This window comes from Nicotiana tabacum, chromosome 6 (assembly GCF_000715075.1).
Source record: "Nicotiana tabacum cultivar K326 chromosome 6, ASM71507v2, whole genome shotgun sequence".
Lineage (NCBI taxonomy): Eukaryota > Viridiplantae > Streptophyta > Magnoliopsida > Solanales > Solanaceae > Nicotiana > Nicotiana tabacum.
The window spans coordinates 218,725,469-218,746,978 of record NC_134085.1 but is presented as its reverse complement, the minus strand read 5'-3'; the positions used below and the strand labels follow the sequence as shown (position 1 = coordinate 218,746,978).

General features: G+C 35.0%; 1 protein-coding gene across 2 annotated transcripts; it reads left to right on the top strand.

The window, feature by feature from the left end:
• Positions 1-15,621: 15,621 nt before the first annotated feature.
• Positions 15,622-21,510, top strand: LOC107778164 (uncharacterized). Of its 2 annotated transcripts, XM_016598369.2 has the most exons (6): positions 15,622-15,863; positions 15,942-15,997; positions 16,214-16,337; positions 16,415-16,521; positions 21,163-21,217; positions 21,296-21,510. In XM_016598369.2, exons 1-6 carry the CDS (start codon positions 15,782-15,784, stop codon positions 21,373-21,375), a joined length of 504 nt encoding a protein of 167 aa, XP_016453855.1. In that variant the 5' UTR covers positions 15,622-15,781; the 3' UTR covers positions 21,376-21,510. The 2 variants fall into 2 exon arrangements, with proteins under 2 accessions (XP_016453855.1, XP_075112828.1); XM_075256727.1 differs by lacking the exons at positions 21,163-21,217; positions 21,296-21,510 and adding an exon at positions 17,251-17,680 and having other exon boundaries at positions 15,636-15,863.

The window sequence follows — 21,510 nt, the reverse complement described above, 5'->3', positions numbered from 1 at the left end:
TTTTTCCTTCTTGAATTGTGCCTTGTCTTTTTTGGATTGCCTATCTTGGCGTTCTTTGTTAGATCTGGCTTCTTCGTTTAATTGTTGGATCCTTTCTTTTGCTTTGCTCAATGCCCTTTCGTTTTCCGCAAGAATGGAATCATAATCTTGCATTTTTTCAAAGAGATTGGCGATAGTTTTTTGATCCTTCCAGCTCCTCTTTGGCGTTTCAGAAACTCTTTTCATTTTTTGGAATCGAGCATGAAGATTTTCATTCTCACAAGCTAGACTCTTTCTCTCGCCTTCGGCTTCTTGTTCTTGCAAATCTTTCTCCAAACTGAGGCTTCTTAGATTTTCTTTTAGGGCATGGATAGTTGCTTTGTACCCTTTTTCCTTTTCTCCCCAGATCAACCGTTCTTGGATTTTATCATTGAAGTTTTGAACATGGGGTATTTTTGTTGGCCTTCTTAGCTCAGGCTCTGGTACATCATCCAGGCGAGACCGTTTTTCAAACCACCTTGCATATCCAGGATTTATCTCACCCTTTGTAGCGTCTGGGACTTGAGTATCACTTTTCAAGTATCGGCACCCATTCCACATCTGCTGAAGTAGAGCCTCGGGAATAGTGGCTTCTGGGTGTAATTCGATTACTTGCACACTCAAATCTTCATCATCAGGAACTATTTGATATCTCCCTAATTGCCTTAGGACTCTCAGTGGTGCATACGGCTGAATGCTTCTCAATCCCAATAGTAGTAGATAACTATTTGAGGCTGACATGTGTATTACTTCCCTCATCGGGAGCCATCCCAGAGTCCATTCAATTTGATTTGCCGTTAAAGCTTTTAGATGAGATACCCATGCTTCTATCCCTTCTGGAGCCTGATAATTTTTTGTTCTTTCCTCATAGCTCTCGATGCAATTATCATTGTTTGACCCATACTGTATGATCTTGGGTTGTTGTTGGAGATGCTCCATCACCCACATTTGCAACAAAATTTTGCATCCTTCGAAGACCTTTGCACCTGATTTACATAAAGTCAAAGCCCGATAAATGTCTGATAGAATGATGGGGACAAAGGTGTGATTTTCTTTGGTGGTGAGGATTTGCACAATTTTTGCGGTGCGAATATCAATTGTTCGCTCTTTATTTGGGAAGACCATGACTCCTAGAAAAGCCACCATGAAAGCAAATCGACGGTGCATCTGCCAAGTGTCTTTGTTTTGCTTATTAGTAAGGCCTTTCTCATGAATTTCGAACCCATCTGACTTTCCGAATCTTGAATACAAAAAGTTGAAGGAACAACATCCATTGATGACATTGCTTTTCCTGATTTGACTGCTGATGTTCAGAAAACCGAAGAATCGATGTACCGAAGGAGCTTTTGTGAATATCAAGCTTTGATTTCTTAGACTTCCGTCAAAACCAGCATATCCAGCTATCTCCTCTAATGTAGGAGTAAGCTCGAAGTCAGAGAAACGAAAAACATTGTGAGCAGGGTCCCAAAAAGTTACTAACGCTGCAATCAGATCATCACGGGGTTTAACTTTCATAATGTCCGTGAGATTTCCCAAATGCTTGACGACCCATTTTTGACCATCTTCGCCTAAATCATACCACCATATTTGAAGTTGAAATAGAAATTCTTCCGTACTCGTGGATGAGGGGCCTTGTGTGGTGTTCATTTTTGTATCTGAAATTTAATTTTAATAAAGTCAAAATTCATTTTGAAAATTTATACTAAAAAAACATTTTTCGAAAATTTTTATTTATTAAATACCTTTATTTCAAAATTTAAAATTATATATTTTTTTTTCGGAATTTTTAAAACAACCCATTTTATTCCTTTCTTCTCACCATGATTTTATTTAAGCTGGTCAACAAGCATGTTCGAGGCAAATGAATGCACAAGTAACAAGTAGGATGCATCATGATGGTCTTTTATTTTGGGTTCACCTGTCCTAGACAGACTCAACCCCTGTGTTGAGTCTCCAAGGCCAAATGCATATGATGCAAATATTCGTTCCTACTAGGGATCCGGTACATGGCTGAGTTATTCTAAGTGTAAAACCTTAGGTTGATTGTTCTAAACCTGGCTTACCCAAACGGACAGTTTGAGCCGAAGCGGGGGCAACGTACCGGGAGCACGAAAGTCTGCCCGACCTAGTTACTTGTCCCAACTCCGTCTTATTTGGTATGACTTTAACAGAAAGGTGGGTCACGCGCACGTGTACACCATAAATTCAGAAGACTCAGAAAGAAGGGGGTTTCGTATCAGTTGTATATATTCACAATTAAATAATATTAAAGCGGTAAAAAAACATTTAGCATATTAAGCATATAAACAGTTGAAAATCATATAGTAAATAAAGCCAATTATTGCAGTTATTTTAAGCTCGAATTCTTTAAACCCTGAACCAGTGGTTCTGGGTTACAGTGGAAGATAGAAACCACAAAAGTCCCCAGCAGAGTCGCCAGAGCTGTCACACCTCCTTTTTACCGCACCCGCGGGGCGCGTGGGGAGTTTTCTCCAATTAAAGGACAGTCGAAACGGGATTTGTTTATTTGTTTCAGAGTCGCCACCTGGGAGTTTTAAGGCGTCCCAAGTCACCAATTTTAATCCCTGAATCGAGGAGAATATGACTCTGTTTATTATTCTGCGAACCAGAAATCCTGAGTAAGGAATTCTGTTAATCCGGAAGAAGGTGTTAGGCATTTCCGAATTTCGTGGTTCTAGCACGGTCGCTTAACTGTTTTTATTATTGGCTTAATTATCTTGATTTTATTAAATACGTTTTATTACGTGATTTTTCTACCGCTTTTACTTATTGTGATTAAGGACCCTTCCTTGAATCGAATTACGCATACGTATATTCGTGTTATAAAAATGCGGACTTGTGTCACGCGTACGTGTACACAATAACTTTTGATAATATATTTATTAAGCAATCATTTTTCGAGATTGTGTTGAATCAAGAATATTTGTTTTTCCTAAATATTGAACCGCACATCGCGGGTTTTTATGAAATTAATTCAACGCCTTTAAAAAAAATCCTTTTATTAAATATTCGCTCGAAATTGCGCGTACGCATAATCCGAATTTTGCTTTTAAAAATATAATCAGGGTACGCGAACGTATCCCTAATTGCGCAAAATATTTGCAATGATATTAGGGATTTTTCCACAAATTGTTTGTTGTATCTACACATTTTATATGAAAATACTGAGAAATTCATATTCAAGGGGTGTCTTTAAATTCTTTTAAAAGAAATTCACAATTTTTAAATATTGCCCGTTGACTATAATTTCCGAGTATTAATTATGTTCATCCCAAGACTATTCAAACTCTCAGTGAAAGGATAAAAATATGATTAATACTATTTTTGACAATTATAAAACATATATATGCCAAAGAATGAATTGTATATAAAACTGAAAATGAATTATAAAGGAAAGAATATTTTCAAGAACTTTTATTATTATTAATTAGTGCAAGTTCTATTCTAATTACCATTGATATAAAGTTTTGCAATTTGTATCTTACTCTTATATACTTGTTTTGATCCAATAGGCGAAATTAATTTAATTAATTATGCCTATGATTGAGTTATATATGTAATCAAACCCTTTTGATTCTAAATCTATGTGAATTATTACAACCATTAACTTTCGCATCGTATAAGTTCCTAAACCCTTTTATTATTAAGAAAGAGAACAAATCTAATTGACTTAATAAAATGATATTGCATGCAATATTACTTACCATATTTGACATCATAAACATAACGGATTATACTAACTCGTCTTTCAACTATAGATTATGAACACAACCAATGTTATGCCAAAAGATAGCTAATTGCAACCAATCATCATCTAGCTTTAAACAACAACTAATTAACTAACAAAATAAACTGATAGCATATTTTCCTTGATATTTCCATATTATGCTATACCTATCTAACAATACCGCAAAAAAATGTAAATAAAGCCAACTTTCTGCAATGCTTCCTATTTACACAACTCATAGATAACTAAACTAATGAAATTTGACATGGATAACATTATTACAAAGTTTTATGTGAATTTCAAAAATAAGACAATTAACTTGTAGCCATCGATTCGAACTCACTACTGGTTAACCAACATGAAACCAAAGCTGAAATTTTTTAACTAAAGAACTCAAATGAATAGAAGACAGTATTACAATTCAAACTTTGTTTATTTGTCATGTTGAATCTCTTTCCAACATAGAATTTAAAAGATAAGTACCTGAAAATGAAGGTAGAAGGAGTAAATTTCAGCAGTATCAGCAGTAACAAAATCAGTAGAATGTACCGATAACACAACAAATCTGAACAAGAATAGGATTCGAGGAGCCCAGATGCACAGTAACAGGATTTTTGGAAAAACTTTCAGATTTAATCCAAGTAATATCAAACAAATAGACCAGGACAGATCCAAAGAAAAGTATGTTTCTGATTTTCTTTTCTGTTTCTATATCTGTTTTTGTTTTTCTTTTTCCTCTTCCTCTTCAGATTCCAAGAAGAATCTGATTTTTCTACTGGATTTTTCTCTTTTATCTCACTCTAGGTGTATTTTTCTTAAATTCTCTTTCAAAATCTGTTATGAAGTCTCTCTAAACTCTCTTCTCTGTCTAACTGATCACTCTTCTCTCTGAAAACTCTTAAAGTCTCCTAAATTCTGTTTTCTGTCTCCCTAAAAACTCTCTCAAATCAGTCTCCATTCCCCTCTCTCTTATACAGGTCTGTCCAGCTCTCTTAAATGCTGCCTGGACCCTTTCTCTTTTTTTTAAATAATCAGAAAAGTTCCATTAAAACTACTTTTGAATACTTTAAATCCTATTGAGTGCTTTTTATCCTGATTTTCAGCAGCCCATTATCCCTTGTTCCCCATTAGTATCTTAAATTATAACCATTAACTTCCACTTTCAGCACATTGCTATTAACATATTATCCTCATTGTTCTATCCCAGAAATGTCCCTGACCTACTGTTTTATACTGGTATTACTGCCTTAAATTCAGCATCTTAACAATACAGATTTTAAAATCTGTATAAGCCTGATTATTAGTCTGATTTACAACAGCTACAAACCAATCCTAAAGTTTGGACTGAATCCTGACTAAGAATGTAACCCCCTAACACAATTATATCCAATCAACATTTGTAAACTTGAATTCAAACTTGACATTACAACAATATTACACTGAGTTCAGCATAATAATTCAAACTGATCTTCAAATTGAACTAAGATCAAACATACACAGGAGCATTGTCAATATACTGACAATGCCCTGTTCAGAAAACAACATATACAGCATACATTTGAATTCACTGATTCACAAACAAACATGATTTAATTGACGAGTATTAATCAGTTGGCTATTTACAACATTTGTCCATAATCAGTCTAAAACAATAGAAGCAGACTGTTTCAGTCAGCATTTTCAGAAATGAAAATTCGTAATATAACTAATCGACGAACTTAATCGAGTCGATTACACACATTGTAAACAAACAAAATCAACAAAAACAATTCATTTGGAATCAAGTAGACGGGTAGGGGACAGTATAACAAAATTGACTAGAAAAATTATAAAAAATCAAACAAACTAATGAAATGAACATGGAATACACGCAGAATGCACATAAAAGAAATAGAAATTACCTCTGAACCTTCGAATTCAACCGAACTCAACTCAACTTGGATTCGGACATTTTTTAGGCTGAACAGACTTTACTCGAAGTATTCTCAGTTGAGAATACCTCGATTAAAGTCTCTTAGACCTCAGTCCTTCACTCGAATCGGAAAAATTCCAAGATTGGAAAATTTTTAGGGTTTCAAATTCCTGGATCTTAAATCCGAACACTTTTGGGTAGATTCGAAGGGAACCAAAGATGATACAAGGGTGAAGGAGGCCTAGGGGTCATTTGGTGTTAGTTTGAGGTAGGTTGGGGTAGGTTCAGGTTTTACTCGAATCTTCAAATGAAGATTCGAGCAGTTCTAGTAGGATTCGAGCCATGCAACTAACAGATCCGTGATGAGGGTATCTAGGGGAAGTTGTGGTGTTATTTTGGAAGCCATCGGAGAAGGTAAGGTTTTCAGGCCAACCTTCGATTTAAGATTCGAAGAGTTGGGACCTGATTCGAAGGAAACCAATGTTAGATTTGTGTAGAGGATGTTCAGGGGATTCTAGGGTGTTATTTTGGTGACCGGCGGCGTTGATGCCGCCGGGTTTCAGGCGGTGGGATCCTAGGGCGGCTAGGGTTAGGAGTGGGGGTTTGGGGGACGATGATGAACAGTGTAGGAGGGGGGGTGCTTAGTTTGGGGCCGGGGTAGGGCTTGGGACTTATATAGGGGTGGGGTGGATTGATATTGTCCGTTGGATTAGATAGAATGAAGGGCCAGGATCAACTCACTTAACCAAACGACGTCGTTTGGTTTAACGTTGGGGTCGGACTGAATCGGGTCAATGGGTCGGGTTACGGGTTGCGGGTAAGGGTAGGGGATATCAGCCGTTGGATTGATTTCATCCAACGGTCCTTGATGGAGTGTGACCAAACGTCGTCGTTTGGATTTACTCATGAGTTGGACCGGACAGGTTGGTTTGGATTGGGCTGTGAGGGGGAAATTAATTCGATTTGGGCCTGGATTTTAATCCAGGTCCGATTTTGTGTATATGTATTATTATTTTATTATTTTTTTTTCATTTTTTCTAATTTAAATTTTTAATTATAAAATAAATCTAACTTCGCAAAAAATATATTAATTATTCTATAACAATTATTTAACACATAGATAAAACATCAATCACATAGTGGAATATTTAAAATAGAATTATTGCATATTTTTGTGATTTTATTTAAATTATCTTTTAAATGCATAATTAAATCCTATATGCATGCAACATGTATTTTATTTTATTTTTCATTTTATTTATGACAAAGTAAACATTTATGGTCATAACACAAATATTTAACACCACGCAAATTCAAAAATTACACAGTAAAAGAAATTTATTTTATTTTTTGATTTTATTTTGGAGTAGTTTTCGTAAGGCAAAAATCACGTGCTCACAGCTCCAACTATTCTACATAAGAAAAATAATAACTCTCTCTTTTCTCTCTAACTTACTCGCTCGAGATTACCACTTTCATTTATTACGTTCATACTTGTTCTTCATTTATCGCTTGTTATTGGCCATAAAGAGCCTCCATTAATTATATTCTAATTGTTAACCCTTTCTCGATTATCCCCGATAGCTCGAGCCCGAGCCCAGGCATCGACCTTGAGGCCCCTCATCGATCTGTTCGAGGCTCGAATAAATAAACCCCCAGTTCGATTATAGCTCCATTTTAGCTCGCATTTCATCTTTTAACTTCTTACATCTAGCATCAACTGCTTAAACAACTAGCATAAAAATAGATCACGTATTTTTAGAGCCCCCTAACAAATTTAATTGTTATTACCATTTTCACGGTAAACACATTAAATGATGCCATTTTCAAAACTAAGAAAATAAACAAGAAAAAAACAAGAAAAATAGACCAAGGTAAGAAAAACAATTACACAAATATTCACAAGTTTGGACCAAAGCACTTACGCTTATTTCTCAAACAACCTAAATTACGCCAAATCCTTCCCCAGAAACGACGCCAATTTTGATGACGTCCAAATCCACTACTAAAAAGTAAATGGACATGGTCGCATTCAATATAATTTACCCAACTATAAGTCGGGGTTGAATCCCATAGGGAACAATATGTAAACAATTAGGAATGTAAGAGAATTATCACTTGTTATGCAATGTCAAACACTAAGAATTGTTTTGAGAAAATATTTATACCTAAATGTAGAAATGTAAACTAACCTAGAAAGCAAGTAAAATGTCACGACCCCAATTCGCCCTCCGTGAACATGTCGTGATGGCACCTAGTCCCTACAACTAGGTAAGCCTAACAATGCGGAATTTATACAGCTTGCGGAAAACAAAACTAACTTGTAGAAGCAAACAACCGAAAACTTTACTGTCAAGAGAAAATTGTATATAAGTGCCACTTGGCATAATACAACTCAGATCACGAAATCCAAAACAAACTCCCAAAACCCGGAAACTCACAGGAAACACAGGCTAATAGAAATGAAATATATTGCTCTAACTCCAGAATGTCTACACAACCGAAACAAGAGAAAATCATATACTAAGGCTGGAATAAGATAGTGACTCCTGGTCTGCAGACGTGGCAGATATACCTCAAAGTCTCTGCTAGATGTCTTCGTCGCGAGGATAGTGCGTACCTAGAGCTGCACATGAAAAACATGTGCAGAAGAGGCATGAGTACACCACATCAGTACTCAGTAAGTGCCAAGCCTAACCTCGGTTGGGTAGTGACGAGGAAGGTCAGGGCCCCTACTGAGATAAATATAATAAATGATAAGATGAAGGGAACAATATAGATAAAGTCTACAACGAGAATCAAAACAGGATAAATAAGGAATGCAGTAATAGAAAGCAGAGACAAAACAATACAAGGTAAATACTACTCACAACATGCATGATAATCGGGGATCTCTTGGTATCCCGAGGGTCTCTTGGTATCCTTCATAATAATTTGGGGTACCTCCATAATAATTCGGGGATCTCCTGATATCCCGAGGATCTCTTGGTATCCTCAATAATGATTCGGAGATCTCTTGGTATCCTCAATAATAATTCGGGGATCTCTTGGTATCCCGAGGATCTCTTGGTATCCTCGATAATTATATACACATGTGCCAAGGATCTCTTAGTATCCCGCACTCCCAATCCAGAACATAAAACGTGCAGGGGATCTCCCGGGATGCCGTCCCGTAGTCCCAAATTTAAAACAAACAATAACAGCTCAAAATATCAAATAAATTCCAAACTCATAACGAATACTAGTAAAATTCTAGCCTAACATGCTTCCTAGATTACAAACATGGCAGTTAAGAAAATAGGCAAGTAAGTCAACTAAACATGCTCTTCAAACTAACACAGGCTAATTTACAATTAGAGTAAAACAAGTAAGCAAGAAAACTCAATTTAAATACTTCAAATAAAAACGGATTTTCAACAATTAGCTCAAGTACGCACTCGTCACCTCATGTACAAGGCATTCAATTACCAAACATCAAATCCTAAGGGACAAAGTCCCCCACACAAGGTTAGACAAGCCACTTACCTCGAACAAGTGCAAATTAACAAGAAACCACGCTTTTGCCACGAGTATCCGACTCCAAATTGCTCAAATCTATTCAATTAAATTGCATATTGTAAATAATAATTCAAGTAATTGATTCTACAATTAAATTCTAAGCTAATACGCGAAATTATATAAAATGACCAAAATGCCCCTCGGGACCACATCTCGGAATCGGGTAAAATTTATATTTTCAGAACTCTCGTACTCTCACGAGTCTAACCGTATAAAAATCTCTCAAATCGGACCACAAATAGCCCCTCAAATATCGAATTTAGAATTCAAAACTCAAGCCCTAATTTCTTACAATTTGGCTAAATTCTCAAGTATTTCAAAGATGATTCTACAATATAATCATGTTTTTAACTCATAAAACTTACCTCCAATCAATCCCAGTCGAAACCCGCTTCAAATGCTCCCAAGTAGCTCTCAAAATGCTCAAAAATGGTGGAAAATGGGTTTGGGTTCGCGGATGAACTTTTTTTTTTAACATTATGTCCGGGCACTGTAGCTAACCCTATGCGATCGTATTAGAGCTCCTGTGATCGCATAGAACAAAATTTCCAGGCCTCAAAATTACCTTATGCGATTGCAACTGGACCTCTGCGATCGCAATGCAACATCCAACAACACCGTGCGATCGCAACACCTGCTATGCGATCGCATAGCACAACCAAACAGCCCCAAAAATCCTTCTATGCGATCGCAGCCCTTGCTATGCGATCGCATAGAGCAAAATTGCTCTGCACTAACTTCTGCATTTCTACAGCATTTTCCAACTTCAAAAATTTCCATTAGCCATCCGAAATCACCCCGAGGCCCCCGAGACCTCAACCAAAAATACCAACACCTTCTAAAACATCATACAAACTTGTTCCAACTATCAAAACGCCTCAAACAACGCCAAAACCATCAAATTATATCGAATTCAAGCCTAAGTTCTTCTAAAACTTCCAAAACACGCATTCGATCAAAAATCTAACCAAAACACGTCCGAATGACCTGAAATTTTGCACACAAATCCCAAATAACCTAACAAAGCTACAACAACTCTCGGAATTCCGTTTCGACCCTCGAATCAAAATCTCACCTATCAACCGGAAATCGCCAAAATACTAACTTCGCCAATTCAAGCCTAAATTAGCTACGGACTTCTAAAATTCATTCCGAACAAGCTCCCAATCTCGAAATCACCTAACGGAGCTAACGGAACCATCAGATTTCTATTTCGAGGCCGTCTTCATACTGTTCTAACTACGGACCATTTTCCAACACTTAAGCTCTTATTTAGGGACTAAGTGTCCCAAAACTTTCCAAAACTCAACACAGAACGTCCCGGCAAACCAAAATAGTGGAAATGAACTTAGGGGAAATAGTTAATAGGGAATCGGGGCGTAAATTTCAAAAACGACCGGCCGGGTCGTTACAAGGTCGGGTCAACAAACTTGTCTAGTCGTTCTTTGTCCGAAAACGCTTCGCGTTTCCAGTCAAAGGGGGGCAGCTGTGGACATGTGATTTTTGACTCTCCCCAAGATTTTTCATATTTTAGCACGTAAATATCTAATTTAGGCCTAATATAGCTATTTCAACTCATTTTTACTCTTTTACTTTATTTTATTACAAGAAAACGAAATTTACAAAAAAAATAGTTTCATTAATGTTTTGTAGTCATCTTTAATCTTGAAAAATACCAAAAATAGTTTTGTTTTAACGATCAGTCTTATTTTAATAGTTATTTTACTTAAGTAAGATTAATTAATAAATAAGGTTGTATTTTTAATCTCGTTCGCGTGGAAAGAATAAAACTTGGGCTCGAGCAACCCATTTTTAGGCTTAATTTTCGGATCTAGCTCATAATTCCCAAACCTATTTCCCGAGCCCAATATCCTTAACACCTTTATTAAAAACCTAGGGACCTAATACACAAAAGACCTAGGGACTAATTAGCAAAAAAACACAAAATATAAAACTAGACCCTAGACCTACGTAAACCTAAAGAGAAGAACAAAAAGCAAAAAAAGGAAGATCAGCAAATCTATACCTAAGAGATAGGCAGCGCCGATTTGCACCAAAAAATAGGACCCCCCCCCCCCCCCCTATAATGTCTTCTTCTTCATGATTCCACATCCAAGGACCACCGTTCTTCATCTCTCAAGTGGCAGAGCACAAAACAATGTCCACCCTCCAGTCAACCACACCCTGAACCCTCACCCTAAGCATCATCTTCCTCTTCTCCAAATACAACGCCAATGACATAGCAACACCCTCCATAGCTGTTGCTGCTTCTTGACCTCTCACGAATCCAGCAGCCGTAATTTGGTCACAACTCCATTATCGACGACCTTTGAATCAGATTTTTTTTAACTCATTTTCGTCGCCATCGGAAAAAAAATGTTTAGCTCCGATTTTGAAAATTCTGAGTCTCGTTTGAGATCCAGTACACTTTTGGTTCGAATTGGTTGAGGTTTGTTGAGGTTTATCGGTGCAGTTCATGTTTCCTACGAAATTTCTTTGTTAGCTTTGAAAATTGGCTCTCGTGAGGTGTAATTCTTAACTCTCTTCATTCATAACGATTGATTGAAATATCTGCTCGGTGTTGTGTTTACACTTATTTGATTTTATTTGGTTTAAGAAAATTAGTTTACTACTTAAGTTAATCACTTCTCTTCTTAAGGAGGTTGGGTCATAATTGTTGAAAACACATAACCTTGTGATTTATTTGATCACGTAGCTGGAGTTGGGGGGTATTTCTAATGAAAATCTAGACTTGTGGATTTCGCTGATTAGTATAGGGGTTGAATTTGTCCAAAAGGTTCTCAATAATAAGCTCGAAGGCACGAAGACGAGTATTTTTGCCAAGCAGCTGTCTTTTTACTTGTTTGAGCCATTTGCTACAAAAAAGATAGGTGTTTCATTACAATTCTTAAGGGATTTGTTACGATAGTCCAATATGTTTCAAGGGATGCATTGATACGTCATGGTGATGAGCCTATGGTTAGTGAAGAATTGGAGTTACATAGCGCAGTTCTTGATTGCATATCCTTAGTGTTCTCACCTCATGGGGATAATATTCTTAAAATCAGATTTGGCCTCTGCTTTCATATTATGCTTGGATTTAATGGCCATTGTGTTTGGTTCTAATTTAGTAATTTGATAGTTAGGAGCATGTTATGTCCATTAATATCATATAACTGCCCTCTTTTAGTAGTCCGTAAATAGTTTTTTTAATATTCATGAAACACCGTAGCTTGCTTTAGGCGCGATTAATAATAAATCATCACGACTACATGTACGGGTCCCGTGGCATAGTTGTGATACCTAATTTCAAATTAATTTTAAATATGAACCTCTTTAGTTTGCTTTAGTAAAATACAAATCTGTTAAAATAATTTGAGGCATGCCATGCCAAATAAAACCTGTAATTCATGGCCCTCATAAGATTAGATTCGGGAACTAACACTTATAGAAAAAGGTTTGAGGTGTGCCATGCCAAATAAAACCCTTAAGCTCATCGCCCTCATTTAATTAATTTTAACTCTTTAGAATAGGATTATTTCTCTGAAAATTAGATCTAGAAAGGGCTCCGTTTCTCCGTTTTGCTTTTTGCTTTTGCTTAAAGTACCAATTATGGGTATGTATCTCGTCTGATCCATTTCAGACGTTAGGACCATTTTGAAAAATCACTAAATGAAAAAAATGTTAGAATAAGATTAATGTAATCCCAAAAATTCATCTCATACTTTTGTTTTAGTAGCCTCTTTGTTAATTAATTTCACATTGACTTAGCTTAATAACAATGAAGTTATCCTCAAAGGTTTAAAGTGTAAAAATGCGTCCCTTTATTAGTAAATGGTGTAAATAATAAAAAGCACACTCCCTAGTTCACCTTCACTTCCCATAGTCATGCCTTACTTCAATTATAAAACTCGGAAAATAATTAATTCATAAACACCGTAGTTTGCTTTACGCGAGATTGTTAATAAATTATTGTGGCTATGGGTACGGTTCTCGTGACATAGTTATGATACCCAATTCCCTAATTCGGGGGTGCATTTCATGTGACTCGATCATAACGACTTCAAATAATAATAAAATAAATATGTCGCGAATCGCGGCTGCATTTCATGTAGCGTGGTTCGCGGTGTGTGCCAAAACGGCAAGTGTACGACAATCGTAACTTGTTCAAGAAATAATTTCATAAATCCTAAAAGTGCTTTAAATAATTAAAAAGCGGTTATAAAAGCTAAAAATGACAATAAGTTTAAACGTGTAATAAATCAGATAATTAGGCCAATTTTAATAGTTTAAGCGACCGTGCTAGAACCACGGAACCCGGGAATGCCTAACACCTTCTCCCGGGTTAACAGAATTCCTTATTCAGAATTTCTGGTTCACAAACTTCAAAAGGAAAGTCGAAATTTCCTCGATTTGGGATTTAAAATAAACTGGTGACTTGAGACATCAATTAAAATATTCCAAGTGGCGACTCTGAATTTTAAATTAAATAATCCCGTTTCGATTGTCAATTAAATTGGAAAAACTCCCCTATCCCCTTCTCGAGGTGGTAAAAAGGAGGTGTGACAATTATTATTATAAAATATTGCATATATTGTCTTAAAATTGTCAAATAGTTTATTTTTCGACATCATACTTGGCTTAACCTCAATGCAAACTACTCAAATTGCATTCCAATTCAAATTTGAATATCATATCAGTTTGTTAGTAATAATTTTTTAAAAATGACACATAATGTAAATTAAAAAAAATATTGAAAGATATCCTTATCTTATAATTTATGTACTTGAGTTGAAAAAACTATATTTGAAATCGTTGTGATTAACTTTCAAATTTATTTATACTCAACAAAGATGAAACATAAGAAGAAATTTGTTGTCATCTTTTATTTCTCGTTTTTAGATCTTTCTAACATTATTTTCAATATTTATTTTCTTTTATCTTGTTTTTTATGTCATTATTTCTTTTGTTACAAAAAATTAATTTCTTTCACTATAAAAGGATGAGTTTTAAATTTTTTTTATCTACATATGAACTTTAATTAAATTTTTAGTCTTTGGTTGAAATTATTTCATATTTTTCTTTTGGCTTTATCTAATCAGCCTAAATAGGTGCTCACCCGACCAGTTATATTAAAAATTTGAATGATGTGTAATTTATATATAATCCATATATAATATGTGTGTAATCGTGTGTTGTCGATATATCATCTATTTATATTAGCTATAAAAAGTAAACAATAAATATGGCCGAATATTATGTAAATATTCCATAAGATTTCGGTTTCTTGAGTTTATCCATGATATAACTTCTATTATAATAATTTTAAAACTCTCTATTAATGTTCAAAAATATCTTATCTTTTTATTATCTTTGAATTAAAAAAATAAAGAGTTTTTTCGAAATAATTTGTTTACATTTTTAAAAAAAATATTTCACGTCATACCAATTTTTTCTTTATATATACTCTTTGCTACACTTAAAAGCCGCTATAGAAACTATCAAATAAAAACCAATTTATCTCTTGTTGAGTTTGAAAAAAAAATCTTTCACATAATCTAATGATTAAAAACTAATATTCTTCAACGGAAAAATATTATACCCTTGCAATATTGGCTTGACTATAGCTTAATGAAGGGGTTTCAGCTTATACCCTTCAATTCCTTGAATATGCTAAATTGAAATTAATGATAGCAATTGTATAGCCAAAGTTACGTTATTTGTTTGATGTCCATTTATGCAAATTGACTCTTCAAACAAATATTCTTTAAGAAGAAAAAAGAAACAACTTTTGTTTTAATATTGACTGATGTTTTTTTCTCCAGCATGTATGTTTACTTTATTATATATGTAAGTAAACTTTTATTTGGTTTTGTAAACTTTTTTGTTATTTAGATAAACATAGATGTGTGTCCTATATATTACATTTATTTTAAAAGAATTTCGTTTTATTCAAATCTAGCTACAGTGTTTCAAAGAACTATACTTATAGGATTTTAAATGTGAAAGAGTTTTATAGTTATATGGAGTAGTTTTTTTTTTTGCTAGAGGCGAAGTAGTATTTAAATAATTAGAAAAAATAACAAAAGTTCCTAACATGATTGCATATGATCATTAACCGAATTAAGTATGATAACATGATAAAAAAAGATAAATTTTATTTTTAATTTAAATTTAAATTTTAGAACTTTATCTATAAATTCAAAATTGTCTTTTAATTCAAATTTCGTATATATATATATATATATATATTTAAAATAGTCAAATGTAGAATAAAGTTATCATATACTATTAACATTTATTAGCTTGTCACTTGGCTTCTTGGTCTTGCTTTAAAATATATATAGATATATATATAGATATAGATATTTGTCCGCTACATTGTAAAAAGGATTTTAGGCAACTCGGTTTCTAGTTTCTAGTTTATTTCACTGTGCTACACACTTGCTAGTCTTTTCTGCGTGCGTGGCTTTGGGCCAAAATAGAGGCTTATTCATATTCAACGGAGACGATACTGGGGTTCTCGAAGAAGTAAGGCGGAGAACATGAATCAAAGGGCAGGAGGAAGAGGGAGGCCGTCCGGAACCGATGGCTCTGATTTCTCCTACCGCATGGTCGTCGATTCCAGTATACTTTCCCCCTTTTCCATTTTCCCAACTTCTTTTCTCGCTCTCTCTTAATTATTTTAAAAAAACATTTTGGTAGGATACACGAAAGTTGCAAAGGCAAAGTATCGTCTTGCCAAATTGATCTTCGCTCAGGTTTGTTAGATTGAATTTCTGTTATTATTGCATAAACTTCGAATTGGTTTTTTCAAGGCTATTTTTCTGATGTTGAGAAATGGTTAAAATAAGCTGATTTAGTTAGTTGCTCGTTAAGATATTACTAATTCAACATCAAGATCTTGACTTGAATTGTGCCACCGTTAATGTAGTATCTTTATGGAGTGGTTTATAAACTTGTATCATGTACTGCAGGCAGTCACTCAATTGATGATAGCAGCTAATGTATTTATTTCATTGTCAAAGAAGGAGTCTCGTGATAGAGTTTCTATTTTTTCCCTTGCAATTGGCTTGGTGTCTATTCTGGCAGGGGAACTAGGTTTGCTACTGGATCTCATTGACCTAATTATTTGATTTTTCACCTTTTAATGAGACATTTTCTCTTGTTATATTTAGGTCGAAAGAGAAGTAGATCCAATTTTTTGAAGTTTTATGTCTTTGGGTCATCCATGGCGATCCTGCTGTCAGTGGCATATCTTGCTATGAGCAATCTCTCATTGGAGGTATGGTAATGTGTTAATTCATTTAACACATTCTGATGAGAAAATTGATGTTACTAGTTGTTGTTACAGATAAAAAGTTATCTATGACGTTCTATTTTTTGTTCTATTAATTTTTGTGGAGTGGTATAATTTATTCTTTTTGATGTACTTCTTGATGTACTTCTTGATGATGTTTCTGGCATTTCATTATTTATTCGTTTTGATGTGCTTAATCTTTCTTTTACTATTTCTAAATCTTCATCCATGTCTATTTCTGTATAACTGTAATCATTGTTGTCTATAACTGATACTATTCTTTCGAATGGATTTTCTATTTTTATTTTATTTATTTTATTTTTAGCTGTTATCTTATGTTTTGTTGTTAAGACATATAGATTTTTACATCTTGCTGTGAATATTTTACTTCCTGGTGCTAATTCTATTCCAGACATTTTCCAGTATAATACAGTGATCACAGCTACGGAGGAGTTCTAAAATATAAATATGATAATGAAAAAATTGAACACCATTGTAGATATTATTCCGGATCATACACGGAACCACAATTAAAATGGGAAATAAATAGGAAAGAACTATTTGGATTATATAAATGTTTGTTAGCATTTGAGCCATATATTGTTTATAACAAATTTATAGTAAGAACAGATAATACACAAGTAAAATGGTGGATAACTCGGAAAGTACAGGATTCAGTAACTACAAAGGAAATAAACAAGAATGTTATTGCAGACTACCTATCAAGACAAAGGTACCCAAACAGATGAAAGCCAAGAATCAAAAGACATATTTACAATCCTTACTACTCTATCCTTACAGATGGAGAGTATGGGAAAAAGATTACAACAGCTAGAAAGTCAGCAGCATGACTATAAAAATGCGGAGCTAAGTCAATCGGAAGACTCTAAACTTCCAGAGGTAGAAGGAGACGTTGGGAAACTCCAAAAAACCCATAACACAGTTGCTTTATATACAGCTGCAGGTACAAGCAAACAAGTTAGCAAAAAGCCACATATCAATGTAAACCTACACAGAGTTGAGGCGCTGTTCATTAAATGCTTTTTCATGATTATCTGTAGCTAGCGAAATTAACCTTGAAATTTCTTTTATATTTTCAAGTGTGTATTCTAAGTATTTAATATCTTTAGTTTTTTGATATTCTTCTATATTTTTTTCTAATATTATTTTTGACATATTTATATGTTTTAGAATTTCTAACCAGTACTTAAAATATTTGTAACTATCAATTTTTGATTTGTTCATATTAATACTGAGATGTATACCTGTTGATACATATATCCATGGTTTCTATATTTCTGGATTCTCATATGTTTTCTCTTCTATGCCCATTTCTTATTTAACCTTTTATCCCATAATGTTTGGTTTGCTTTTGTTTTTGGCTGGGCTATAAGCCTATTATATCCCTGTAGTTTTTGTTCCTGCCCTGTATTTATTAGTATTGTAGTAGTTGTTGATCTAGGGTTTAGGAGGGACCTCTCGATTCTTTGGTATTATTGAGTTAATATCAAAATTGCTGCAAAAAAAATTATAGTTCTTTTACTTATTTCGAACCTTTCTGTTGCTCGCTAAATGCTAACACTAGAAACTTGGGACCTGAGCAACAAATGCCAACTTTGTCTGTGATTTTATTCAGCAGTATGCACCATGTTTTCAAATCTGGAGTTTTGTATCTGACTATGGAACTATCTTAGGCCCTACAAACTAGAATACTTATACCTTCTGATGATAGAATTTGATCACTTTTAAGTTCCAAAATTGTCTCTCTTTTCTTCACTGACGGCACATGGCAGTATAGTGCAATTTGGACTCGACAATTTTCTGTTAGCCCTACCTCATCCCAAAAGGTAGGGGGGGGGGGGGGGGCAATTGCTTGTTTTGTTTTGTTCTTTTTTCGCTTTTGGATAATGGATTATTTAATTGGATCATAGAACCAAGGGAGCGCTATCAATTATCAAAAGGGCTGCAATTTACAAAAAGAGATTGCATTTCCCCTATAACTCCTGAAATGAAGACAAGAACTCAAGAAACGGTGTCTAAATTGTATATAGCCTTAAGTTTTTTTCAAAAATGCTTCGTGGTACATATATAAGTACATCAAATGCTTCCTCTATCTTTATGTACTCAAACATCTGCAGTTTTTTTTTCTCCCGCTTACCCATAATCTGCAGCACATACTTTCTCTTTTTTTTTGTGGGTATGTGACTTTGATAAAGATGTTTTCAAGACTAATGGTAGTGTAAAGATGCGTTCTTCTCCATTGTTCCTCTGAAATCCAGGATAGGCTGTTCAACGTATGCTCTGCGAAGTTTTTGCTGCTGAAATTTCAGCAAACTAAGCACCAGACTGGTGTATGAAGACTTAATACATGAAGTTGTGAAGAAAACAAATAATTAAGTAAAGAGTGCCCTCAATGTTTCTTGCTGCCGGTGTTTCTTCACTTTATCCCTAAATTGGCGTAGGCACAACAATGTCGGATTTAGAAGGATTCAAACTTAGCCTAGGTTGGGTTCATTTTATCTGTATGTTTTATGTTCCAATAGGTGCAGCTGTTGCTGCATGATAAGTTATCACGTATAGCAGAAGGCACTTGCATCTGACTTTATGAGATACTACAGGCACTGATGTTGCAACACTTTCTTGGGACTCAAATGCACAATTTTGGCTGAAAGAGTTAATGGATATCAACACCCAATTGAAGAATTAGAGAAACTAGATTTACTAGGATGATCTTTAGGTGGCACTTGATTGTTGAATTCCTTAACTCAAGATTTTGAAGTTGTGGTGTACTGGTGTCAAGGTGTATTTGAAGTGAAGTTTCTCTAAAATCTTCAACATCCACTCACAAATTTTCAACTACCACAAACTCTTTTACCAAAAAAAAACGCGGCTTTTAACACAATTTCAACTTCCACCAACTTGTTTTCCAATTTCTACTTCAAAAAGGTTTTTTCCCAACTTCAACTTCAAATGTTGCCCAAAATAGTCCACTAAATGCATTGGGGGGGGGGGGGGGTTTGCTTGCTCCACCATTTATATTGACATTCTATCATTCCCCCTTCCCTATCCAGCTCCTCAAGGCTTCTGCTATTGATCCAGGCATGAGCCAAGTGTAATTCAAAATATTTTCCAAAGTACGTTGGTTCTGGAACAGTGTAGGAACCTGTGCTTTATACTCCCTGATTGCTAACCACAAAGGTAACACCTGTTACATAAATTTAGGCCCCTTCTCTGTTGGTTGTCTTGACTTAGACATACCTCTCTAGCTACCAACCATGTGAAACAAGCAACTTTGTATGGGGCCTTTGTCTTCCATATTCTTTGCCATGGCCGACGTGAGTTCGGTTTTGTGCTTCCAGTGAGTACCTTGTAGTAAGATTTGACAGATAACAGTCCATTTTTTCCTGGCTTATTGCAATTCTGTCTTTATTATGAATAACTGCTGGAAAGGTTCTAAAGTTGCAAAATATTCAGTCACTCTATCCAGTTCCCAATCGTTAAAATTCCTTCTGAATTATATCCTCCAGATATGCTAATCTCAGATAAGCCAAGGAAGCTTACTTGTATTGGGCAATTGCAAACAGTTCAGGGAACTGATCTTTCAGCAGGGCCGTAGCCATCCATTTATCTCCCCATTTACACCGTGGATAATTTTATTGCAAGAGTATGGTCTTTCTGGTAGTTTCTCGTCAACTTGTTTTAAAAAATAGATAAGTTTATAATGCTAGTCCTTCCTCCACCCCGTTTCTGAAAAAGGGTAAAAGGAGAGTATAACCCGAGTCACTAATCCACAGAGAGACCAAAATATCTCAACATCCATATATGCTGGTTGTTTGTGACAGTTCTTGTTTGAAGGAAGGTAGCTTGTTATGGTTCCTTTTACTCTATTTATGCCCAATGAGAAAAGGAGAAAAAAAAAAGGGTTCCACTTTTCTCTTCCTCTTCCTTAAGACTCTGTTGTCGCCCCTCCTTACTATCACCCTCACCACCTGGTATTCCCTTTGTATCCTTTGTTGAAGATTCCCTGCTCGTGTTCACCCGTCTCTTCATTCCCTCTGTATCCTTTGTCGAAGATCCCCTGCTGTGTTCACCAGCTCTCATTCCCTCTTTCACTATATGGTTGCCTCTTTTTAGCATCAAAGTGACCACTTGATAGTTCTATCTCATTGTCCATGATGTTGGAAAGTGGCTTTGACAGTATTCCAATTTTCAAATAGCTTTCTTAGGGGTTTATTGGTTAATATGGAAGTAAAAGAATGGAATCAAGCAATAAGTACGATAACTTATTTGAAGTTCACAAAACACTATCTTTACAGACAATTCACTTTTTCCTTCTTTCAAACTAGTCAAACCACTTAAAATAATCCTCTCTCATTTGCAAGAAGTTAGTTGTTCCTTCTGATTTTATGTGATTTTGCTTCTTTCTTTGATTTCTTGCTATCATTTGGGCTTGGTTAAAAGTAATCTAATGATGTTATTTGTGTATTTGCTTCTTTCTTTGATTTCTTGCTATTATTTGGGCATGATTAAAAGTAATCTAACGATGTTATTGTGTATTTGTTTCTTTCTGATTTCTTGCTATCATTTTGGCTTGATTGAAAAATATCTACTGATGTTTTTCTGTAGGCTTTTCAAAATTTTACAAGTTTGGAGACTCTAAAGATTGCAGCTGTCCTACTAGGTGAGCTTCATATTGCAAAGCTGGTTCTCATCATATGCTGCATACAATTGGTGTATTGACCATGTCCTTGTTCTGCAGGATTTGTGGTACAATTTTTCGTTATTGGTACAACCATTTCTCTTATTAAAAACATGGCACCTCCTAAGAGGGCTTCTTGATTAATAGTGTAACTCTGGTGTTATTTCAAATGTCGTTGACTGTTTAAAGAGTGTTCTTATACGCTTCTGATTCAACGGAGATGCTGCTGTAAGTTGCCTTTTTCAATGCAATTTTTGCAGGCTTTTCTGATTTAA

Coding starts and splice junctions, on each gene's coding strand:
- LOC107778164 (XM_075256727.1), top strand. CDS start 15,782: ATGAATCAAAGGGCAGGAGGAAGAGGGAGGCCGTCCGGAACCGATGGC. Junction 15,998..16,213: donor CCAAATTGATCTTCGCTCAG/GTTTGTTAGATT, acceptor CATGTACTGCAG/GCAGTCACTCAATTGATGAT. Junction 16,338..16,414: donor TATTCTGGCAGGGGAACTAG/GTTTGCTACTGG, acceptor TGTTATATTTAG/GTCGAAAGAGAAGTAGATCC.